At 40.6% G+C, this 26,539-nt stretch overlaps 1 protein-coding gene across 1 annotated transcript in view; it reads left to right on the top strand.

The window, feature by feature from the left end:
* Positions 1 to 102: 102 nt before the first annotated feature.
* The window catches only part of LOC145412848 (uncharacterized), a 68,936-nt gene continuing 42,499 nt past the window's right edge, over positions 103 to 26,539 (top strand). Inside the window, exons 1-7 of the mRNA XM_080282648.1 lie at positions 103 to 396; positions 5,760 to 5,885; positions 7,297 to 7,491; positions 7,856 to 7,975; positions 9,765 to 9,873; positions 11,976 to 12,085; positions 25,511 to 25,703. Of these exons, the coding sequence (XP_080138774.1) occupies positions 103 to 396; positions 5,760 to 5,885; positions 7,297 to 7,491; positions 7,856 to 7,975; positions 9,765 to 9,873; positions 11,976 to 12,085; positions 25,511 to 25,703 (1,147 nt within the window). The remainder of the gene's footprint in view (positions 397 to 5,759; positions 5,886 to 7,296; positions 7,492 to 7,855; positions 7,976 to 9,764; positions 9,874 to 11,975; positions 12,086 to 25,510; positions 25,704 to 26,539) is intronic.

Raw genomic sequence — 26,539 nt, 5'->3', positions numbered from 1 at the left:
ATAATGAACTGGAATTCAAGTCAATAATGAATTAGAAAGCTGACCTTTGTTTAATGTCTAAAGGTATGTTAATGTCTAAAATTGGAATATGAAATTAAACTCATGCACATCTGGGTCCTCCATTTCAAAGGGGATTGTCTGGATCACATCAAGACGGAGAACGGGCCGGGTATTTCTGGGTTTGACACCACCTTGCTCATCACAACGGACGTGCAGGAGCTGGAGGAGGTGGGCAATGAACTGTACGTAGTCACATGGGATGAGGACGTAGGGGACCCCACCATCCCACCTGGCGAAACCTTTACCCAGTACTTTGAGTTTACAATGGAAAATCAGACGATGACTGTGACCGTGAAGGAATCCCTAGAAGGCCTCCCAGACTACCCAAAACCTACGGTACGTACCAGACACATAAGCAATATGGGTGTGTCGGTTTGTCCATGCAATGTCATTAGTAGATTATTTATGACTTTTTCGAGCAACATATTAGTAAAACATTTTTTTTTTCTCTCTCTCTGTATATATATATATATATATATATATATATATATATATATATATATATATATATATATATATATATATATATATATATATATATATATATATATATATATATATATATGTAAGCTGGAGAGAGAGAGAGAGAGAGAGACTAATTAGGTAATTTTGTCTGTTGTCTACAGTCTTCCTTATTAATTCTTTTTTTTTTTTGTGTGTGTGTGTGTGTGTTTTTCAGAGTCAGCTGAAGATTGTTCTGCAACTTCCCGATTTTTCTGACGCCAGTGGGGTAAGTGCTCAGCATGATAAGAACGTTGTTAATAATACAATAATATTAATAACGAAGGTGATATTGATAATAATAATAATAATAATAGCAGTAATAATAATAATAATACAAATAATAAGATAGTAGTAGTAGTAGTAGCAGTAATATTGGTATTTACGAGTGAGGGCGAAGCTCTCGCGAGTCTCGTCAAGTAGTGGCATTTTCTCACATATGAGCCACCTAACCCTGCCCGGCTCAACCCGGCCCGGCCTGACCCGGCTCGACCGTACGGCATTTGAAAAGCTTATATCTCAGTAACCACAGGGCTGATCATTGCATGGTTTGCACCATATGATAGCCCTATTCATTAACATTTGTTACTGACAGGTTTCATCACACCCCGACGGTGCACGTGGCACGTGACACGCGCAAAGTGCTGCATATCGAAAGTCTTCAAAAGAGGGCCACAGACCAGACATTTTGTCGTAAAGGCATGAAACTTGATAGGTAGATAGCCATCAATATACTCTAGGCATCCTCGGGGTGTAAGGCGACATTTCAATGCTTTCAGAATTAAATGGCCTCGCTCGTAGCTCGCCGACAAAGGCGTTTTACTGGTAGTAGTTGTAGTGGTAGTAGCGGTAACAGCAGTATTGATGATGATAGTAATGATTATGAAGTGGATGTGCTGTTTCTTCCTGTGCATTCATAGAAAATATGGAAAATGGATACCCAGTCCTGCTTGCCGATTTGAGAATATTACAAAATAATATTAATACATCATTCAAGAAGCTAATATCCCGATGTACAAGCCACATGATCGCAATGGTGGCATATGTGAACTCTCAGTGAGTCGTCGTCGCCGCCGTAATATTATTATTATTATTATCATTATTATTATTATTATTATTATAATTATTATTATTAGTAGTAGCACTAGTAGTACCAATAGTAGCGGCTAAGTGCTTTTTCTACAACTTATACTAAGATATCAAAGCAATATCTGCCCTCCTTCCGCTATTTTGTTTTCTTTATATGTTTTGGAGGGGGCTGACCTCATATACAAGATAACCGTGGTGGAAAATTATGTATATAGGAACCAGAACCAGACGAACTGATCTGAGAAGTTTCGCTGAAGTCCATGTGCTCTCATTTCTGATCGTTTTCATTTTGGTGAGAGGGTAACCTCACAAGAATCCTTGAGGGGGGCCACGCTCCCCAAATACTGCACTGCGAATGGGAGTTAATTGTACAACGTGCATTAAGATATTACAGCCAGATCTACCCTACTTTCACTATTTCTAAGAACTATAATTTGATGAGGGGGTCTGATCCCCGTAAATATATCGTGGTTGGAAAACTGTATATAGTGGAAGACGTTTGGAATGAGCAGATGAAATCACCTGGGAAGTTCTATTCAAATCCATCATATAGCCTAGAAGTTAGAGCACATACAGACAGACAGACAGACACACACACACACACAGAGACAGCCCGAATCTCGCTCAGAGGTATAGGGCGAGTTGCCTCAAGTGATATCATCCAGCTTCGAAGGACTGATAACAGCAACAATAACAATATTGATAGTAACAATTGCAATGATCATGATGATGATGATGATGATAATAATAATAATAATAATAATGATAATAATAATAATAATAATAATAAATAATAATAATAATAATAATAATAATAATAATAATGGTAATAAAAACAATCATCATAATAACTAGATTTCGGAAACTGCCGAAGCAATATTCAAAGACCTCCACATTCCAGACGATAAAGCCACATTCCAGATTAGAATGGCGGGAAAAAAAATCCACACCTGGACATCAGATGTGGTGTACAGTCTTTGAACTATACACAGTATTTTGATGGCAGGTCCAACAACGTCTAAAAGCCTCCCCAAAAAATGATATATCATAATTGTTGTTATGAAATGTTAAAAGTAGACACTCTTAGGATTCTGAAAATACTTTTGTTATCATTGTAGACCTATTATTAAGGGACTTTTAGTATGACAAAATTTTTTACTGATGTTGACCTGTGACCTTGAGATTAAGTCCAAGGTCATTCATACTACGCAAATCATGTTCACTCAAGACCCACGACATTTTCACCAAATTTGGTCGTAATCGACTAAACACTTTCGGATTTAGCACTTTCAAGCATGAGGCGGCCAGTCTGATTTTCCTCAGTATCTCAGAAAGTATTTGTTGGATCTCAGTATCAATACCCAGGTGCGTTGGCACATGTTGACGACTACACACTGGAACATATGCAAAGCAATCGATTCTGTAGTTTTTGCTGCGCAGGGGAGCAAAAACTGGAAGAATAACATAGAGGGCGCTAGTGCTAGTGCTAGGAAAATAAATTTTGTGGCCAAAGAAGCCTGCAACCAAGATGCGCCACTCCTGAAATTTCAGGTCTCTATCTGGAACGGTCTTTTTATTTTATGCAAGAAAGAGGGAACAAAAGGCCCGGAACCCACAAAGTTGGTCCCTCCATGGAAAAAAAAAAAAAAAAAAAGACTAGAGGCCCCCCCCTAAGGGAGGAATCACACCAGCCGCAAGCCGATGTATATCTAGCAGGGTTTGGAATATGACCTTGACATTGACCTACTTTCACCAATTTCGAACTCGTCCGAGATTTTCATCCCTAATACACACCTGTAAAAATTTGTGACGATATCTTGAGCGATTGCGAAGTTACCGTGCTAACAGACACACAGACACACACAGAGACACGCAAGCAGACAAACTGAAAACAATACCAGCATCGCTATTGCGGCTGGTAACTAGAGGGGCACTCAGTAGAGCGCATCCGACAAGGGCAACGTAACTTCCAAACCACTCTTCATAATGGGTTAGGTTTTCTCATCATTGATTAGGGTTTCACAAGAAGTGTTTTTGGATCCAGAATCTGTATTACGATCCGGATCGGTCTCAAAAGTCAATCGACTGTTCCCTGGGATATGGGTTATCTACCCACCAAATTTGGTTCAACTCTTTCTTTTAGTTATAGGGTAATCCTGCTAACAGACAAACAAACTAACAAACAAAAAGTTAATCGATTGTTCCCTGGGACGTAGATCATCTACATACCAAATTTGGCCCAAATCTCTCTTTTAGTTTTTGAGTAATTCTGCTAACAGACAAACAAACAAACAAACATGGGTGAAAACATACTCTCCTTCTCGGAGAGAATAACAGAGAGCCAAATTCAAGATCCGTTCATTTTGAAATGCCTGGACACACTGCTTTTGACAGACTGGAGATCATAGGCAGTAGGCAATACAGGGGGAGACAGTTCCAGAGTTGACCGGTTGCGTACATGAAGGACTGGAAGTAACAGTTAACTCTTGCGTTAGAGAGTTGGACAGACAAGGGATGAATGTTTGTTGTTCGATGGGTGTCACTCACCAGCCTTAGTGATCGAGGGATGCATGCAGACGGTTCAGAGGAGCAGTGGCCATTGAATTAGTGATAGAAAAGAGATAAAGATGCAACAGTACGGCGAAGAGACAGAGGTTGAAAAAAGCAAACAAGAGGTAGAGAATTTAAGAAACGCAAAGCTTTTGACCCCACTCTGTTGATATGAGCTGTATGTGGGAAGCCTCCCTACACATGAGAGCTGTACTCTACACATGGCGAATGAAACTCGCGTGTAAAGTCAACAACAGTGCAGGGGTAAAGAAGGTACGGAGTCGGCTCAGCACACCTAATCTCCTGGAAGCAGATTTTACGAGAGGTAATATGATCTTTCCAAGATCAATCCCAAGAGAATGAAAACCCAAGTATGTTTAAAGAAGATGCGGGACTGAGTTGAATATTGTTAAAAATCAGAGGATACTGCTGAGGAAGATTTTGTTAGGTTGAAAGATGTGAGAACCGAGTTTCTGATGCATTAAAATTAACAAGATTACCTTTACCCTAATCAGAGATATGTACCAAGTCAGACATTAGGTGCGCTATAGCCTCTTGGAATGCCAGCCTTCTAGATTTTCCCCCCAACCCCCTCCAAAAAAAAGAAAAGATAATAAAATCTACAATATTAGTAAGAACTCCACTGAATGTGCAGTTCTTAATAATCCATCCAATCCATTATTGCCCTGTAAAGAAGAGGAGCACAGGGCTAGGCTACTCATTCCAACGTATAAGGCGACTGTTCAGTGGCCGCGTTTTTTGGAGAATAGTGATCAATAACTTTTACGTTATGTCCAACCTGTGTCAAAATCTATTATAATGAGCCCTTGCTGAGCTGACTAGTATAATTCAAGTGGGCTAGGAGGGTTGGAATTTAATATTCCAGTGTCTGCTTTCAACGTACGGCATGTCCGTAACTTTCCTTCCTCTTGCATCACGTCAAAGAATATCATACCTGGATGGAAAATTATACTAACCTCTCTCTCAGGTAGCGAATATTAGCCAGAGCATAAAAGTGACAAGCAGAGGTGAACATTGGCCGAACTTTTAACTCTCACTGTATGTAGTTATTGACCAAAGCTGTACATGTATGCAGCCAAAATACTGATTGACCAGTTATTATCCACACACTGACTAGCATCCATTACATATTGTAATACGTATGCCCAAACGGCTATATGTATGGCCTAACACATACCATATATAAAGCATTTAAATGTGAATGCAGTCATTTATACACAGAACTCTGCAGTTGATAAAAGGATAATTGGATAAACAAACAGATAAACAGACAAGTAGAGAAAAAAAAGATAGATAGAAATACAAACTTTTGTCTACTCTTTTTGCCTAGTTTCTACCCATTCCTGGACTTCTTCAGTGCACCCTCGCCTTTTCAAACCACATCTTACCTATTTCCCCCAGTAATTTCCACCCATGATTCATTCACTTTCTGTCCATTTCTTACCAATTTCCACCCATTTCTTACCAATTTCCACCATTTCCTACCCACACCCACCCACTGCTTACTCTTGCCTTACCTCTTTCCACTCCCCTGACAGTGCACCCTGGAGCTAGACCACAATATCGTGGACGAGAATACGCAAGAGCCGACACCTGATGAGATGTCATACGATGTCACCATCAGGGAGGACTTTCCTGTAGAAGTTACGCTTTACAATATTGAGGTGGGTGGCGGTGAGACGTGAGGGTAGGGGGAGGAGGTCGTGTAAGACTTGGAGTGGGTGGGAGGTTAAGGGTGTGGGTTTGGGCGGGGTCAGGATTAGGAGTGAGTGGGTAGATGTGCGATTAGAAATGATTGGGGTTACTGCTGTGTGTGTGTGTGTGTGTGTGTGTGTGTGTGTGTGTGTGTGTGTGTGTGTGTGTGTGTGTGTGTGTGTGTGTGTGTGTGTGTGTGTGTGTGTGTGTGTGTGTGTGTGTGTGTGTGTGTGTGTGTGTGTGTGTGGGTGGGTGGGTGGGTGTGCGTGTGTGTGTGTGTGTGTATGTATGGGGCTGGGTAGGGGTCGTTGTTGTTGTTGCTATTGCCCCAACTTATTTGGACGTGAACTCGGTGAACTGTAGGCTGAAGTTGTCCTCCTGCAGGCAACTATCCTTCTTCCGGGAGACAGGGAGAGAGTTGAAGGACGTCTGTTTAACTGCCAGTTATACTGGTACCACCGAGTGAAGGCCTCTGTGTCCAAAGCCTAGGTAGGGGGTGGCAGTAGCAGAATGGTGGGAGGGTGGATGGGTGGCAGAATGTGGGTAGGGGGTGGCAGTAGCAGAAAGGTGGGAGGGTGGATGAGTGGGAGAATGTGGGTAAGGGTGGAAGTGGGTGAAGGCTTGTAGGGGTGAAATCATGAGTCTGTGAGTAGAGGTGAAAGTGGGAGGCTGTGGGTGCTGGTGAAAGTGGGAGGCTGTTGGAGGGTGTGTGGTTTTGAGTGGGTAAGGCTGATGGTGAGTAGGGTTGGGAATCGGAGGACATGGGTCTAGGGAGGATGATGATGATGAAAGATTATGAAGTCTTACATTGTCACCACTAAAGTCTTACCTGTACGAGCCACGGTTTACGGTACTGAGGTGGGTGCGCTTGAGACTGGATGGGTCTGGGATGGGAAAGTTAGGATTGAGGGTGTGTGAGGGTGGATTTGTGAGGGTGTGAGTTGGGTGTATCGGGAAGGTGGGACCGTGAGGTTTCGAGACTACTGGCATGTGAGGGAGGCATTGTTTTGGGGGTGTTAATAGATGTGACTGGGAGGGTATATGTATAAGCTTGGGTGTGGGTGCGAGTGGGATTGGAGGATTATGGTATTTGACGTGTGTGTGTTTGTGTGTGTGTAAGGGAATAGGGTGAGGCTTGGAGTAGTACGGTGTGGGACTGAGAAGAGGTTATTTAGAAGAGACCTCTCAGAGTGTAGGAATTATACATTGTCTCCATTATCCACTATAGCGTGAAAGATCCTTCCTAAACCGAATAACATCGTCTGGTGTTAGTAAGAGAGAGAGAGAGAGAGAGAGAGAGAGAGAGAGAGAGAGAGAGAGAGAGAGAGAGAGAGAGAGCTTTTGACTCCATATCTAACTTCCCATCTCTCACTTCGGTAGGTTCAAGTGACCGACAATGATCGGGATAACCCCAACAACCAGTTCTCGGTGACGGTGGACGATAATTGCCCATTGGAGGCCACTGAATCAACTTACACCAGCAGAGATGGTAACCCGGCAACTGTACAATTCCAGCTCAGGTCCTCCTTAGACTATGAGACGACACAAAGCTACGACTGTACGGTGGATATTACGGTGAGCGATATTTGTAGGAGCTGAGGACTTGGAGATTTAAAGGGCTTGTGCTAAAAGTCTAACTCATGGTCACAAGAGACAGTCTGCAACCTTCTCTTGTCCTCAGTACGAACGTAAAGATCAGTTACAGCAGGGAATGTTATCCTAATTATGATTAATGGGTGAATCCCCCGAACTAGGACTGATGGGCCATATAGTTCTGCAGGGCAAAGAGAGATCCTTGGGGAGACAGCTACATCTCTCACCAAAATAAGTATGAATAAGATGTAGGCAGTTTCTGAACTTTCCTTCCAGCAACTCTTAGTAAAAACAGGGGAACTGATCGTAAGTCTGTGTACGAATCAAACTGCCCAACCTCCCACAGGACCAGGGCAGCCCACCTCTGCAAAGCTCCACCACCATTGCCGTGGCAGTAGAAGATAAGCCAGATGAGCCCCCTGTGTTCACCAGTCCTTACTACTACGCCGAGGTTCTCTCATCCACTGTGAGTACACATCGCCCTTCCGCTCCTTACAGTAATTTTCTTTGGCTTTTGTAAACTGTTTATCTTACTACCACTTTGTCATTCTTTCCCAGACAGACTTCCCGTGTTCATTCCACTTGTTTCTGTGGCTTTCTTAAACTGAATCTGATTTCATAAATTTCTTACTGTTATTCTGTTCTATGTTTACTTTGTCTTTTCCTTTTGTGCTCCCTTTCTGTCTTCCAACTACCTTTTCTTGCCTGACTAAGCTCTCATGCTGTAACTTTTGTCTGTCCTTCTCAAACTGTCTTTTTGTCATAAATCCACTCTGCCTTTCATAAATGTGCTATCTGACTTCCAACTGCATTCTGTGGCTTTCTCAAACTATCTTTCTCGCTTACAGCTACCTTCTTTGTCCGTCCTAAACCATCTTAGTCATTTAGTTTATCTTTATCTATATATCTACCTTTAAAGCTGTTACTTATCTGTCTATCTAAGTGACAATTGCCTCATCGGTTTTCCTAAACTATCTGCCTTACATCCAAACCTATACTCCTTCATGTGCAATCTCTGTGCCATGCAATCGCCTTTCATGTCCTTCCTAAACTCTGACAACTGTCTCCTCTGTCTTTTCCAAACTCTTTTCCTTAAATTGTCTCCGTCTTCAGAATTTCATCTTTATTGTTTTAACCCATGTTGTCTATGCTTCCTTACTGTTTTGAATTCTCTTTTCTGCTTTGCTCATATTGTTTTGCAGCAAGCTTGTCTCTCTCTCTCTCTCTCTCTCTTGATCTATTTGTCTCTTCTTATATGTATGTATTTCCCTAAGTTTCCTAAAATCTCTTCTTCTGTATTACGCAAATTGTTTTCCCATAAGCTTCTCTCTCTCTCTCTCTCTCTCTCTCTCTCTCTCTCTCTCTCTCTCTCTCTCTCTCTCGTAATCTATTTGTCTCTCCATGTATATTTGTATTTCTGTTTTTGTATCAGCTTATCTATCTCTCTGTCACAAGACCTCAGATAACCCACTTGTTATCAATATTCCTTTTTTCTTGTTAATAATGTTTCTTTATTATCTATCAGTCTTTGTAACCAGGCCACAGACGAACCCCTCCTCATCAGTTCTTCTCTTTTTCACTCTTTATTCTCGTTTTGCGCCTTTCTCATTTTCTATCTAGATTAATCTTCCTCTTTATGTATATATCAGTCTGTGTCACCAGGTTCCAAGCTACCCACTCACTATGAATCCATATCTTTTTATTATTTGGCATCTTTATAACATCTCTTTTTCTATGCTTATGAATTTGCCTCTTTATAAATCTTTCTCTCTTTGTTTATTTATTAGCTTTCTTCTTTATATATATATATTTGTCCCTTTCTGTTCGGTAAGTTTTATTTTGATAAATATGCCTCTATTTTCCGTTTATTAAAATGTTTCCTCGTGTTTCTTTCTCTCTTTCCATGTCTATGAATTTAGCTTTTTATGTTTTTCTGTCTTTCCCTGTTTATCAGTTAATCTTTTTATATATCGTTCTCTCTTTCGCTGTTTATTTTTCCATGTCTTTCTGTTTATTAACGTGTCTGTTTACGTCCTTCTCTCTTTCCCTGTTTGTTATTTTATCTCTTCATATGTCTCTTTCTCTGCTTACTAATTTGCCTCCTACATGTCTATATCTCTGTTTATTAACTTGTCTCTGCATACATGTTTCTCTCTGTTTGTTGATTAGTTTTATATATATATATATATATATATATATTTTTTTTTTTCTTCCATTGCTCATTAATCTCCCATTTTATGTAACTATCTTACTAGGCCTTAGACGAACCCTTAGACACCAGCCCGGGCCCTATCACAGCCACAGACGGAGACACAGGCATCAACTCCACAATCACCTACTCCATGGACAACGCTAGGGCAGACGGTAAGATGAAGTAGTTCGTAGTGGAATTTTCGTTATACTTTTTCCTTAGCGACTGAGTCTGCATATTACACCTCAGTATCCTCTTAAATGCTGTTGACACACTATAGAACAGACTTTTACCCGTATTCTTCTCAGCTTAGATGGTTCTCTTGCGCCTCTTTTTTACCACTTAATTTTCTACATAAGACACGTTAATATTTTATTTTTTTGTATCACTGTTAAAAAGAAACAGATTATATATAGGAGAATAGTAAGGTGTGGTATGTAAAACTGATGACCACGAAAGAGGTGCTGTAGTATTTTCACCTTAACTTGGCCCAGATTTTCTTTCTTTCGTAGCTTATTTCACGTAGCTCAGTGGCAGCAAAAGGCATTACTGCGATTCCATATTCTGCACATAGTACTTCTTTGTGACCAGTATCATATTCTAATGTTAATATACTGTTGCAGCTTTGCAGTGATGAAAAGATGGGAATTTTAGGCCAAGTGACAGTAAGATGAGCATAGTAGTCGTCATAAGCCGACAAGGATAGCACTTGAACCCTAAACTGGAAATCGTCTGGCTTTAGTAAGATGGTAATTAGAGGTCACGGTACTGAAGGGGTTTATGGAGATTGTTCCTACGTCCTACAGTTCAAGAGGATTCCCCCAAGCTGAAAGAACTCCTTGAGATATATTTTTATTATTTTTCATTTTAGTCTGGCTGCCTACATACGATTTTATTCAATCAGGGAAGAAAGTAATGAAAAATGCAACTAAGTACTCCAGCTTGGAACACCTCTCAAAAGCTGACTATAATCGCATGAGGGTAAATGGATAACAAAAAAGCTATAGGACTGAAGCGATAAAATTTTCTTGCGTTAATTAGAGAAAGTACAAGACATAGCTGTACTGAAGGGAGTAATGGAGATTTTTACCCACACTTTCAATAAAAGAGGTATTCCTTAATTTTTCCAGACCTATTGGATTTCCTGTAGCTAAATATAATCAACTGCCGGTACCTAAAAAATGCAATAACTTGCAACGGATGTCTATTGGTGTTACAGAGGTTGGCTTTAGCTGATTCAGTTCCTGGAGCGTTTTTGCAGCTTAAAAAAACAATACCAATATATAATAATTAAGTGAAATGTGCCTGAAGATGATGAAGTCGCCTGGCAGTAACAAGAACAGAAAAGAATGGAATAAAATAGAAGTGCTCTGTTACTTTTCCAACCCCTTCACTTTAACAGCCGTCTCTTAAACTGAATTACATAGCTCTATAGTAACAAGAACACCATTAAAAAAAGCATCCTTTCCTCTGCCTAACTCCTCCTTCGTCTAGTTTACTTATCTCTCCTTCTCTTCAACTCTCATCCTTTTTATCCCCCTCACCTTCCCTCCATCCCTCCAGACCTACACTCTGTCCTTCCTCCTCTCTTTCCTTACCTCTCTCCCTTTTACTCTTTCTCGGTTTCCAGGTCATTCAGTCCCTCCCTCTCTTCTTCCATCCCCCTCTCCTTCCCTCCAATCATCTCTCCAATCCCTTCCTCCATCCTGCCAGTTCTTCTTTCCAGTCGTCCAGTCCTTACCTTCCTTTAGTTCTCTCCATTTCTCTAGTCTTTACCTTCCTCCAGTTCTTCTCTCCATCTCTCCAGTCCACGCCTTCCTCCATTCTTGCAATCCCTCCCTCCCTCCAGGTCTATTTTTCAGCCCCTCCCTCCCTTCAATCCTATTCTCCATGCCTCCAATCCCTCCCTCCCTCCACGTCTATCTTTCCAATCCCACCCTCCCTCCAGGTCTATCTTTCCAATCCCTCTCTCCCTCCATTCCTTTTCTCCATGCCTCCAATCCCTCCCTTCCTCCACGTCTATCTTTCCAATCTCTCTCTCCCTTCAAACCTTTTCTCCATGCCTGCAATCCCTCTCTCTCTCTCCAAACCTTTCCTCCATGTCTCCAATCCCTCCCTCCCTCTAAGCTATCTTCCATTCCTTCCCTCCCTCCAGCCCCGTCCTCCCTCCATGTCAATCATTTCAATCCCTCCCTCCGTCCAATCCTTCTCTCCATGCCTCCAATCCCTCACTCCCTCCAACCCTTCTCTCCATGCCTCCAACTCCTTCCTGCAGTGGACGGACTCTCCTACTTCTCCCTGGACCCCGACAATGGCGAGGTGCGGCTAACGACGGAACTGGATGAGAATATCTTGGTCTTCGAGAGGGTCAGCTTCATTCTTACGGTACGTTCAACGAGGTTCCTGTTCAACGAGGAAGTTCAGCGAGTGGGAGTTTTAATGAGGATGGTTCAGAAAGTTGGTTTACTGAGGGGTGATTCAGTGAAGGGTTAATGAGGGATGGTCTAGCAAGGGGTTACTTATTTGTGGTTCAGTGACGGTTGTTCAGTGAAGCTGATTCAATTAAGGTTGGTTCAATGAAAGGTTAATGAATGATAACTCAATGAGTAATGGTTCGATGAAGGGTTAATGAGGGATGGTTAGGTGAGGGATGGTTCAGTGAGGGTTGGTTCAGTGAAGGATGGTTCAGTGAAGGATGGTTCAGTGAAGGGGTGGTTCAGTGAGGGATGGTTCAGTGAGGCTTGGTTCAGTGAAGGGTGGTTCAGTGAGGGTTGGTTCAGTTAGAGTTGGTTCAGTGGGAGTTGGTTCAGTGAGAGATTAACAGGGTGGTTCAGTGATAGGTTAACGAGAAATGTTTCAATGAAAGGTTTATGAGGAAAGAATGAAGAATTATTAGGACAGCAGTAAGAATAATTCATTAGCTAGAAACACACGATATCAAATAGAGATTTCATACACAAAAACACCTTCACTTATACTTCCTTGGATAAAGCGGTCTTGTATTTTGTTCATGCAAAGAAGAAAGAAACAAAGGAAAAGAGTCTAAAATACCGTACCCGTGCTGTAGGAGTTAGTTTATTTTTTTTACTCCTTTACTATGAGAAATGCTGTGTAATATTAAAATGAAAATAGTCGACCCGGTGGTAACAAGTATAAAATAAGACATCATCAGGCTAAAACTATCAGTGAAGTCACCAAAAATAGAAAACAAAAATAACAATACAAACTGGACAGCGATTTATGGAAACAAAAATTGAAAGTTAGAGCTGGCAGAAAATCAGGGACAGTGAGCCAGGTTAAGCCATGGTTGATGAGGTGATAAGGTGATGTGACTGCGTAGCAGGATAGGTGAGTGTTACAGTAAATATCACGTGTGTGTGTGTGTGTGTGTGTGTGTGTGTGTGTGTGTGTGTGTGTGTGTGTGTGTGTGTGTGTGTGTGTGTGTGTGTGTGTGTGTTTTGCTGACATACAGTAAATGGAGTGAGGTGTGTTCTCTGATGCCGTGAGGTTGTGTGGTGAAGGCACTTCAGGAAGGATGTGGTGGGTGCACACAAATACAGTAGCGAAAATATATCAAAGACTTTCTGGTACTGAAGAGGTTAATGTGTCCCGATTCTCACTCACAATGCATATTCATAGGCGTGTAGTTTTAGCCGTATATACTGTAGAACAATCACTTATGTTGATCCTCCATCTTCAAACCCCAATCACAGGAGTGTATTTCCAGAGGCTAGCAGGAAAGAGACAAGTGTATATCCCCTCAACAGCAGAGAAAGCAGAGGAGTCATGTCTACAAATTCAGGACATTCATAAGGGAATAGAGAGGATATTGTTAAAAATACACAAGGAATTAGTCTTTGCTTCATCTGAATTGATATAAGGCTAGGGAGAGAAAGGAGTTTAAGATACTGTAGCTATCAGAAGCATTACAAAGGCATTCTAAGTTTCGTCACGAAAGAGAGAACAGGACGGCCATTCAAGACAAGATAAACAACGACGAACATCATCGGAAATGGGTGATCTAGTGTAGAGAAGGTAGATAATCATAATTTTCCCCTGATGATAACTTAAGAATTTTAAGGTATGATGGAATAGCAAAACTAACAATCTGAATTCCGCAAGTAGGTGGATGTAATATGTCCGATTTAAAACACCCAGATGGAGGATCTCCCAAAGTTTAATATTGACGTTTGGTGATAGATTAGTCAGAATGAAAAACACGACACCAGGATGAACAGATTAATATCCTTTATCACTAGAGACCTCCACAATTCTGCGTTTCATCATCTACCTATCAATATGAAATGAATGCAGAAGACGTCACCCTGTCGAAGAAATTCGGCGATATTTTTTTAAACATATTTAGTGCGAATGGCGTCCACAAACGCAAATTAAACCGTCTGAAGTAATGCAAGAATGGAACAATTGACGTCATCATGTTGAAGTGATTAAACCAGAGGAAATTAGGAGAGCTTATAGTCCCACCTTGTTGTGGGACTACAAAGGTTAATGACGATGATGATGATAGTGTGTGTAAGAGTTCTCCAAGTTTGTACTGGGGACGAGATACAGTATTGAGGAGATGAATGTACTTTGACGGATGTGTGGCAAATGTGAAAAGATAATTGTTCATTATTCAGTACGGTTCCATAGGCATGCACAGGTACGCGACAGGTGTGTGGGAAAAGTGTTGAAGTAGGTGTAGGTTTATATGCTAGTAATGATGTTGGTATATTGAGTAAGTACAGGTACTTGTTTAAATTACCTTTACTGTTAGGCAGACGTACCCTAGACCGATTTACTCATCCGGTTGACTCACTTGGTTAGCTACTCAGCTTTCTGTCAGATCATAGTGAGGATGAGTTCAAGACTGTAAAGAGCAGCTCAGATATGCAGGTACTCCTGTTCACTCTGTATGCAGTGTTGTGGAGTTTTAAGTGTACCCTTAGCAGAACTTGATGTAATGCAGGGATCATATTATAGAAAACAAATATTCAGGATGTTTATGAATAACAGACCCAGAGTTTGGTGTAAGGAAAACCTGAATGAATTAGTTGAATCCAGGGCATCAACATTATCAGGTAGTGTGTCCCAGTGGTCAACACAGAGAGATGAAACGCAATTTGCAGTCGATGGAGCTGTGTACACGAGCAAGTTTACATCTCTGGTCACAAATGTTTACATCTGGAGCTAAAGTGAAAATGCTGTTGAGACTGATAACATATTTGTCATGAAATATCACCCAATATTTGATCATACCTACTTGCAGTTGATGGGCCTGAACAGAGTAAAGCTGAAGTTCTTTAAGAAGATCAGCATACGATACGTCAGTCAGGCACTTGAAATGATAGGCCTAGGTTCTTTGTGCAGATTCCAGTAGCTTCAGGTCATTAATACGCCTAGTAATCACACCCATGAACAGAAGTCTTACATGAGGCTGGTTATGAGTCAAACATGAACTCTCTGTATCTACACAAAGTACATTTTAAGTAATATGGAGTTAAACCGCTGCATTATTAACAGTGGACCTAATGTGAAGATAGAAATGGAAAGTCGTGCCCACTGTGACTCCAAGATCTTTATGAGAATCTGCTGTTTCAATACTCTTACTTTTGAGATGATAACAATTAAATGCATCTATATCAGTAAGAGTTAAATGCACCTATATCAGTAAGAGTTAAATGCACCTATATCAATAAGAGTTAAATGCACCTATATCAGTAATAGTTAAATGCACCTATATCATGCTATGGGGTTTTCTCTCTCTGGAACCGAGGGACTATGCATTAGAGCTGAATGTGAACAGAAAGTACGACGAATGTGAGCAGAAGGTCGCGTCGTGGATGTAAGGGCATTGAAACTGTGGGGATATGATGAATGTGAGGGAGTGGTGAAAGGGTGTGTGCGTGTGAGATTAATACGGAGAATGGTGAATGTGGGGGTGTGGTGATATGGGATGCGATGATGTGTGTCTATGGTGATTGTGGGGGTGTGGTAAATGTGGGTGTGTGGTGAATGTGGCTGTGTGGCGAATGTGGGGGTGAAGTGAATATGTGATTGGGGGTGAATGTGGGTGTGTGGTGAATGTGGGTGTGTGGGTGTGGTGAATGTGGGTGAGTGGTGAATGTGTGTGTGTGTGTGTGTGTGTGTGTGTGTGTGTGTGTGTGTGTGTGTGTGTGTGTGTGTGTGTGTGTGTGTGTGTGTGTGTGTGTGTGTGGTGAATGTGAGGGTGTGGTGAGTATGAGGATGTGGTGAATGTGGGTGTGTGGTGAACGTTGGTGTGTGGTGAATGTGGGAGTGTGGTGAATATGTGTGTGTGTGTGTGTGTGTGTGTGTGTGTGTGTGTGTGTGTGTGTGTGTGTGTGTGTGTGTGTGTGTGTGTGTGTGTGTGTGGTGAATGTGCGTGTATGGTGTATATGAGTGTGTGATGAATGTGGGGGTTTGGTGAATGTGGGTGTGTGGTGAGTATGGAAGTGTGGGGAGTGTGGGGGTGTGGTGAATGTGGGGGTGTGGTGAATGTGGGGGTGTGATGAATATGGGGTTGTGGTGTATGTGGGGGTGTGATGAATGTGGGGGTGTGGTGAATGTGGGGGTGTGGTGAATGTGGAGGTGTGATGAATGGAAAGGTGTGTGTGTGTGTGTGTGTGTGTGTGTGTGTGTGTGTGTGTGTGTGTGTGTGTGTGTGTGTGTGTGTGTGTGGTGGTAATGGGTGCATGTGTGTGTGTGGAGGGTGGGGTGAATGCGGACGTGTGTGGTGGTTGTGGTGGTGATTGTGGGCTTATGTGGTGAAGACATATAGGTGATATATTAGTTACTCTTTTTTTTTTATATATATATTCAGCTCTCAGGAGTGCATCTTATGGGGGTTGAGACAAATGTTATACGTGGATATTATTATTATTATTATTATTATTATTATTATTATTAGTGGTACCATTATAGTAATAGTTGTATCAGCAGTAGCAGTATTGTTGTTTGGTGTTATTGTTGTTGATATAAACGCGGTTTGAACGGCAATTTCTAGATCAGCTAGAACTGAGATACACAAGTAACTTTTTATCAAGGTCTCCCCTCGCAGGAAACAGCACCAGGTAATGAAAAACTAGATAGAATAGAGAGACAGACACAGCATCAGACAGACAGCTACAGACAGACAGACGGGTATGGATAGATAAGCATATGGATATACAGAATGACAGACGAGAAAACAGACACACAATCGTATGCAGACAGACAGACAGAAAAACGTATAGAGAAACAGACAGAAGGCAGACAATTATTTCTTTTATTTCCTCTACCAAAACCTGTTCATAACAAAACATAAAAATCCAAATTAATGGTGACAGTAGCCCCTTCAGACTTACCTACAGTAGACTACCACACTTCGCCACCTGACCACAAAAGGATGACTTCCACAGTGAGCAATGACAGAATGTTGCCAGGTAAGTCTTGTCTGTGCTTCACCTTAGCCTCATATGGCCAGATCAAATGTCTGTGTATAATGTGGGAATAGGAAGCTTATTTTTCTTTTCTTTTCTTTTTTTAAGATTTTTAGGATTCTGAAACCCTTGTACGGTATACCTTGGGATTCTCTGTTTTCTAAATTTATTGGTTTTGAAATTTTTTGTATATATAGTGGGATTATGAAGTTTCTGTAAGTATTGGTACTCTACACAGTCTTTGTATTTAATGTAATTATGAATAGCTTTTTTGTACAGTTAGCAACCCAATAAATTTTGTAAATACTGTATTGGGACGCTGAAAAGTTAATATTAATTGTGTGGTTCTGAACACTTCATATAAATTTTGTGATTGTGATGTTTCGATTATATTAAAATCACGAACAGATTTTATAAATAATATAATTCAGAACTAGTTTATAGATTCTGAGAGAATGAAGTTCTCGTACAGTTTGTGATTTTCAAGACTGTTTAAATTTGCTATTCTGATTTATTTTCAATCTGAGTCTGAAAACTTTATTCTGAGATTGTAGAAAGTTACACTATGTACCAGGAATTTTAAGTTCTTTATAAAATGTGTTATTCTAATTTTCTTGTATAGAATTTAAGTTGTTAGGTTTTATAATTTTGCGATGCCGAAGTTTACAAAAGCATAGAGATTTTGAACATCGTTTTTCAATAGATGTTTCAGTTTTACACAGCCTTTGTAAAACCTGTGTTTATGAACATTATTCCGTACCTACACTAACCGTTTCAAGTAAGGAGAGGTGTTCATATATTTCATCTCAGCATCCCAACCATCTCACCCACTATGCAGTAGTACCTCCCCATCACAGCATCCCACCCATCTTCGTAACATCTCACCCACAAGCCTAAAATCCCACCCACCATCACTGCATCCCAACCACCATCACACGCACATTTTCAACATCCCACCTTTCTCACACACCATCACTGCATCCCACCCACCAATACACCCACAGTCTCAATATCCCACCCTTCTAACCCACCATCACTACATCCCACCCACCATTCTTCTCGGCTACTGGCGTACGATTTAATACAGCTTAGGGGGTGAGACCTTTTATAGTTTAGAGGTGAACGCCTTGAGCTCGTCTACGTATTTTTTTTTTCACTGTTCTTGCAACCTCCAGATGATTTTATAGGGAGACCTCTTGTAGTTCAGAGATAAATGCAACCTATATTTAACTTCATCAGTACGAAAAGTCTCTCAATAAAACTGGAGATAGCAAGAATACAATAAAAAAATCGTCACTAGACTACAGGGAATAAAGACTACCTTCACTGACCTCTCCAGTAAGAGCGAGTCTCCCAAAATAAGTCAAACAGTCTGCAGGTAGCTAGAATAAGACGGAGAAGATGCCATCGTAATGTGGGGTAGATGATGATTCAGATAATGCATTTTATTTTTTACCTCTCATGGTCATATACTAGACAATCCCTACCTACACTGAGGCCCAGCAATCCTTCCACAGTATTGCTTCATACTGTGGTAGAATGTTTTGGCATTACTTCCAATACGACCATATTAAGAAATAATCGAATTTTATCACTTCATTATTAGTGAAGGTGACAGTAAAGAGTAAAGAATATCAGAATCCTTCATATATACTACAATTATTAGCAAAGTTAATAGTTAAAGATTGAGAAGAAACAATATCACTCTGCATATAAACCCTTAAGGCAATTGATAGCAAAAGAAACAGAAATGCCTAACTATGTGAAGTGTTTAGGAGTATTCCAGAATCTTTTATCTCAAGAATATAAGCTCTAGACCTAACAATATATACATAAACGAAAAAAAAAGAGTCAGAAGACTGTTTATCTCAAGAATATAAGCTCAACACCTAACAATATATACATAAAAAAAAAAAAAAAAAGTCAGAAGACTGTGGTCTCTCCCAAACTGTTCTCTGTAGATTAGACCTACGGATAAATTTCCGACCTCTCTTAAGTTTCCACTATATTATGAGATTATTTCCCACATGCTCAAAGTCTTTGTCTGCAACTTATAATGGACATCGTTTCAAAGTTTCACTGCATACTGTTAGAAAGTTTTCTCTTCGTAGTGTACAATGTTCATATTATGACTACTATTCGAATCGCTCGCATTATTTGTGCATAATTTTATCGCTATAATTTTCCTTTGAGGCTGTCGACGTGTTGGATTTCCTTATCCCTTACACTACTTAGACCCCTTTTCTAAATTGTTTTCGTCACACTTATACAGTATGATTTGACTAATCTTGGAGGAGACCTCTTGTGGTGAGGGGTTATGAAGGATATACCTAACAGTTGATAATATTCCCATGTACTGAAATCACGCATTTAGTATATGAAGATAATTTCTGTTACTGGAAACTGAGACGCAATATCAGTTTCAAAGACTCATCTAAGTTAATTAGAACCGCCTAGAAGTAGCCAGAAGTAGATATGAAAGACATTGTAGCACTGAAGGGGCTTCATCTAACCCTTCACTTCCAAAAGTCTCGTTTAAACTGAATATAATCGTCAGCAGGCATGAAAACTAAGATACAAAAGCGTAGTGAAGGAGTGAACAGAGTATTGATCAAAACAGCCTCCAGTAGGATCCCACTTGCCCGAGCGCGCTGAGCATATACATATCAAGGCGGCCATTTTGTGAGCTTTACCTCCCCTTTGCCCGCGCTCATCCAGCAGGCTTGGGTCATAGTCCTCTTGATCCATCCCTAATTTTGCCAACTAGATGGGATTTTAGTTTGTATCGTGAATTTTGGAGGGCATTTAGTATTTTTCCTTTCTTCATGTCTTCAGTATGATAAATCTTCCTCCCTCCCCCCATTCCCCTTCCCACCAGCTCCCTTTGGTCCACTCTCAGGAGGCACAGGAATTGCAGCACCTCTTAGTCTATCCTTAATCTTGCTAACTACGCGGGGTGGGTTTTTAGTCCTGCTTCGTGCTTTTGGAAGGTATACGGTATATTCTTTACCCCTTCCTTAAGACAGATTCCTCCCCTCCCCTCTCCCCTCGTATGCTTTTAGGAGGAAAAGTAATCACAGTGGCTCCTGATCCATTCTTAATCTTGGTAACTTCGCTGGTTTTTGGTTCAGCCTCGTGATTATGTGAGATATGTTTTCCTTTCTTTATTTTATTCACTACGAGAGGTCTTCCTCCCCCCACTTCCCCCTTCATTCCAGTCTCAGTATTACAATCTCTCTTGATCCATCCTTTCATTTGCAAACTATATGGGATTTTACATCTAACTCGTGGTTCAGGGCGTATATTTGTTTTTTCCTTACCCCTTTTTAGAAAGCCCCCCACACCCCTATTCCCCTAATCTCTGAAGGCTATGATCTCACGGGCTTGAATATCTGTGGTTTTCGTGGAATATATGGTCACGTTTTTTCTCACCCCTTCACTGTGAGAGGTCTTCGCCTGCAAAAACCTAGGCCCACACGTACACATGTAGTCTTAGTCTATGATCTATGTGATTCTTATTTATCCTTAATCTTGCTAAATGTATGGGTATTAGTTCGTTAATATTTAGGGGATAAGAATTGGAGATAAGTTTTCTTTCTGTGTACAATGCCTTCACTACGAAACTTTCTCAGCCCTCCCCCCATACCCCTGCCATATTTTAACCTCTTTCAGTTCAGTGGCGTATTATTCATTTTAGTGATATTCCGAGATGATTTTATTCACCTTATGATAGATTTCTCGAATTAGAGAGGTTTAGATGGTCTTCAAAACTCTCTTCATTACCAGGGGTCTTTCTTAAGTCCTTCTGGAGACTTTATAAAATCTGGTAAAAGCAAGAAAAACTAAATACATACGTCATCTTTGTTAAGTGATTGTTAGATTTTTCTCCTCCTCCTCCTCCTCCTCCTCCTCCTCCTCCTTCTTCTTCTTTTTCCTTCTCCTCTTCCTTCATCTCATATCAGAGCAGAGGATTGTCGGAGGCATTGCCTTTACAACGGCGCCTCCTCAGCAGTGTTTGGTTTCATTCGTTTAGTTCTTTTATCTTATATGCTCTTATGCATATAAGATAAAAGATAAGCATGCAAACAAGACAAGATCCCAATTAGGAGAAGGATATAGGTGCTAAGGCCTGTATTCTCGTCGGGTGAGGAGACTCCCTAACACATCTCCCTTAACGATTTATTTTCCAAGCTACTTATCAATATCCCTTGGTTTGCGTCTTATATCTTTTCAGTGTTGACATAGATCGAATAAATAACGCACGTCCACAGGAACGGAGCAGAATCAGAAATAAATCGGTAGGGAAGAGGTGTTAGTTAGCTTCCTAATCATACTGCCCTAAGACACAGACTGGTGATAAACGTGTACAAAGCCTAAATAATTGATATTAACCAGCTCAACAATCGGACTTATACTGACTGGATAGACTAAGGATATATGAATGAAGCAGACCTCAGAAACAAATCAAAAGGCTGTTGTTTGTACATATACACTTCATTTTCTTATTCGAATGTTCATGATTTAGGAAAGGGATCAGCTTACATATGAAGCCTAGATAATCGGTTCCGGTAAGTATTGCTTTTATTACTATATTCCTTTTGTTTTGATTGTCTTGTATTGCATGAAGTTCTCAAGTGATGTGAGGGATATTATAGATAGGTATGACTGGATTTTTCGTCCATATCTTTTCATCATCTGAAGAAGGGACAAGCTTTTGCAGGCTTCCAGGCATGGTTACTACTTTGGCGTAAAGAAAGGCATGATGTAAGCTTCACTTAACCTTCATGTGACAGCATGTACGATGTTCTTGGGTGTCTTGGGCTTGACTCGTGCAGATATCCTGCATGTAACAGGCTCACAACTTGGGCACAAGTTAACTGGAATCTGAATACATCTGATCTCATCCCAGTACAAAGATTTCATGTATACAAACTAGCTATTTAATAAAGAAATAATTTACAGGCATATCTGTATTCTGTAATGCAGGTTAGTACAACTAATATGTGGAAAGTCCCAAACTACACCACAGGGACCGGACTCACAGACTTTACTGCCAGTAACCCGTCGTGACTATTTATTTTAGCAGGAAGGACAAGGACAGTATAGAATCCTCCTGTGTTTCTTGTTCATAATACAATAACAAGTCTTACTTCGGATAGGAAAACAATAATGAGCTATTTTTTGCTTTTGTCGCTAGACATGAGAAATGCAAAAACTTTTCCTCTCTCCTTTTCTTCATGCAAATCAAAGTTTGAACTACGAGAGGGGTATAGGCCCTAAGTTTGTCTCAGAAATACCATCAGAGTTTTACAAATTTCTCACGTGCTTTCGAATGAACCGGGTATACAGCCTACGTATTGAATAAAGTCGAGTACATTCTTTTTTGAAGATTTCAAAATAATGATATAGGTTAGAACGTGTTGCCACTAGCGTAAGGCTTAGGCCGGATAGTACAAGTATTAATATATATTACGTTATAACCTTGATTAAGACTTCAGAATTATACTTTGTGTTGTGTTAGTCGTGATAAGCAAACGTTTTCATTATATTTTAGAATTGCAACTGTTTTTGGCTGGAACAACATATGTATATACTCTGTTTTCTCAAGGTCTTCAGGCAGTTTCAGTCTCCTGTGTGATTAAAATGACGTGATTTGTTTTATTATTATTATGTAAGCCTTGGCTCATCAGATAATTAAGTTCTTTCTTATCAGTACTGATTGAATATTAAATACAATCTTTGCGTGTATAAACGTTAAGATCCATCTATATATAAATGGTTCATAATTTCATGCATAATTTCATATATTCTTTTTTCGTAAATGAAATGACTTTTTCGTAAACAGAAAAAGACCTACTGCTTCTTCACCTCAGAACACCATGACTCCAGAGACTAAAATGTTTGGATGAAATATTTCTTAAATATACCCATCCGTGCAGGGTATGCTACTATATTTTATAGTTTTGCTACAATCAGACGGTTTTACTTACCTGAGGAGAGCTCCCTAGTGTCGAAGGGGTTAATGAAGGAGGCATATATCCCTTCCAGTCCGAAATGACCATCCTTAACTGACTAAAATCCTCACTAAGGAAGCAAGGAGAATGTAAAATGGCGTCCTTGAACTGAAGTGGTAAATGCATTCTCTCTCACTGCTGAAGATTAAATACCAGCTAAGGAAATGATCATACCTTTTCACAGAGGAAACCATTTTCAGTTTATTCTGGTTACTGCCAGACGATTTTATTCAGCTTCAGAGAAACTAGTCGAACTAATCTTTCAGTACGTCTTTCTTAAATAAACAAAGCCATCTGGGGTACTAAGAGTAATCTAAAGTAATAGGTCGTCGTACTGAGGGGGAGAATTTCTTTACCACGGTAGCTCTTTTTATCCTTATTTTATTTATTCATTTTACTTATATCTATTTATTCATTTGTTTTTAACATCTTTTGCTTTGATTATTCTAGGGGAAATCTTTTGCCATGAAGGGCTTATGCACAGTCTCTGTTAAACGCGTCCGCCATGAGAGATCGACCTAAAGAAATAAAAGAAAAACATTAGGGGGAAGAACAGAAATAAAACGTAAGAGATACCCTCGGAGAGAAGGGGTTAACCATTTACCTAACAAAGACATCACAGAGGCAGCTCGTGTCACCAAAATTTAACCTTCTTTAGTAGACGTGTGTATTATTTTATTTATCCAGCTTAATAAAGAGTTTTCGAGCTGACAGGGTGAGATATAGGAGAGAGGAGTGTCCTAATCTATATAAATGTCGTTTGGTGGAGGTCTAAGATTATACAGTACTTGAAAAAATCGCAAATTTTGTGAGAGTTAAGTTTATATGGTTCATGTTGGTTATCGTAAAGCAGGTATCGCGCATCTAGCTTATTCAGGACTTATCCGATTTCTCATTTTTTGTTCTTCAGTACACCGATATCTCCTCAGTGCGACTTTCCCCTTTCCTACGACCTCTTGTATCTCAAATTTATTCTGAAATCAGCTAAATGAATCTTTTCTTTTTGGACTCATTTTACTTTGAATTTATTTTGCTGGGACGAAGATGCCTAATGTATTAATAGTTCTCTCATTCAGTCCGAAAACGTAGCAATTTTTTGTTTATCTCGACGATTTTATTCAGCTTGGGAGACTTTCTGAACTGGAAGGGTTAGATGCAGCCTTCTTGCTATCTCCGGACGATTTTATTCAGTTTTGGAGAGACTTTCTAAACTGGGAGGGCAAGACGTCTCCCCGGGCTGAATAAAATCGGCTATAATTGGTAAGAATAAAATGGAAACAAATGTAATCGGATCGAAAGAGTTAAGAACCACACCCACAGTTCACTTCGCATTAACTACCCTTTAGTCAGCGGACTCCATTTTCATTGTCTTCTTGCTGCTACCACACGATTTTATTATGCTTTTGTGATCCCGTGATTCCCTCCCCTAATTAGCAAGCAGGTTTATGAAGGCAATTACTAACCCCGCTTGTTCGAAAAAATCTCTCATGGACTGAATTAAATCGCTTGTATCTGTAGCTGGCAAGATTAAAATGAAAATGTTTCATCTAAAGACTGATCGAATAACTGCAGGTGGCGTTGAAATGAAACCCTTTACAAGCTGGCATAAAGATCTATTTTTCGCCTTTGAAACCTTCCACGTCCTCCTCCCTCTCCCTTTTCCGACACTTCTGACGATATATTACTTTCACATACTATTCCTTTACCTCACCTTTGTAAAACTGTACTGTAAACAATTCAGGATAGATAAGGATTGTATGCAAATTTACTAATTGAAACAATAAACAGCTAAGGACCTAACGAAAATATTTTTCTCTTCAGTTCATCTCCTACTGTGAGTGAAGGCCTCAGAAAAATATTCAGCCTTACCGAAAGTTTTTACATAGCTAAGTCTTTCTTTCTCACATAGGGACACGATTTTTCCACTGTACCTTTTTTAAGTATTGTAAAGCAGCAGTTGACATAGATCTTCGAAATGATCCAATATGCTTCACATCGTTCACTTTAAGTACGTTTGTTTCAAATCATTTTCCCTTGAAATAAAATATCAAAGTAGCATGAAGTCACAGTGCTCATGGTGGGTGCGTGTGGGATGAAGCAGTAGTTTTAGCCCTGCCTTGATCTGTCTGGTCTTTGATGTTCTTTCTCTCAGGAATAGAAACACCAAGTTGGGAGGAAATGTAAGAACTTCCCAATATTGTGTGTCAGGGGTGGGTCAAAAGTCAGAACGCACTTGAGGGCTCAGGACATGTCAAGTGTGCTCGTATGTTGACTTCTGACCCACCCTACTGTATATATATATATATAAATATATCCGTCGGGTGTGTGTGTGTCTATCCAAACGTCCTCTCTCACAGGGCGTGGACGACACAGGGGACAGCAGCACCAGCGTATTGGAGGTGACCCTGCCCCCCTTGCCCGCCACCTTGCCCTCATCCACAACTGATCAAGGCACGTGTCCGCCCTGCACTACAATGTCTACTGAAACCATCACTTGCCCTGAAACCACCATCTGTCCTGAATGTCCGTCCACTGCGTCAGCTTCACCAGGCACGTGTCCTCCATGTACTACATTGCCCTCAGAAACAACCACCTGCCCTGAAATTACCACCTGTCCTGAAATTACCACCTGTCCCGAAACCACCGACTGTCCTGAAATTACCACCTGTCCCGAAACCACCGACTGCCCTGAAATTATCACCTGTCCCGAAACCACAGACTGTCCTGAATGTCCATCTACCTCTTCAACTTCAGAAGGCACGTGTCCTCCATGTACTACTTTTGTCCAAGGGGCGTCCACCTGCCCAGAAGTTACTTGCCCTGACTGCACCTGTCCAACCACAGAAGGCATGTGTTCTTCCTGTACTACCGCTGGTACGAGCTGCTCTGAGGTAACTTGTCCTACTGTGACCGACCTAGACGTGACCTCAGGACACACGTGTGTCCAGCCACAGCAGTTATCTTTGTTCCGTGCCCCAGCGAGACTCAAGACGCCTCGACAAAATATCCTGCTAAAGAGAGAGAGAGAGAGAAAAAAAACACTTTATTACTAATGACACCAACTCATTTGACTTACTTCCCATCCATATAAATCTGCAAGCACATCACCTGGCACTGCTGACCTTAGCCTGTCTGCCTTGCACCTCGATAACACTACTTGGTGGCACCCCTTCAGTTAACTTGTCACACCCTATCAGCACGAGGGCCTGGAGTTGGCAGCCTTGGACACGAATTATATTTATTTCAGCCCTGGCCTCACTCTTTATCCCCCGCCCCATTTACACTTATTGGTCATTTTGTTCTTGTCTTTCCTAATAACCTTATGATTATTTGGTATGTTTCATAGAACTCTTCAGCCTTGAATTAAATTAAATGATAAACGGCTG

Source organism: Coenobita brevimanus, chromosome 94 (assembly GCF_032717465.1).
Source record: "Coenobita brevimanus isolate Jiangsu-jjx chromosome 94, ASM3271746v2, whole genome shotgun sequence".
In the NCBI taxonomy this organism is placed as follows: Eukaryota; Metazoa; Arthropoda; class Malacostraca; order Decapoda; family Coenobitidae; genus Coenobita; species Coenobita brevimanus.
The sequence above is the reverse complement of the archived record's forward strand: the minus strand, read 5'-3'. Positions and strand labels throughout refer to the sequence as shown.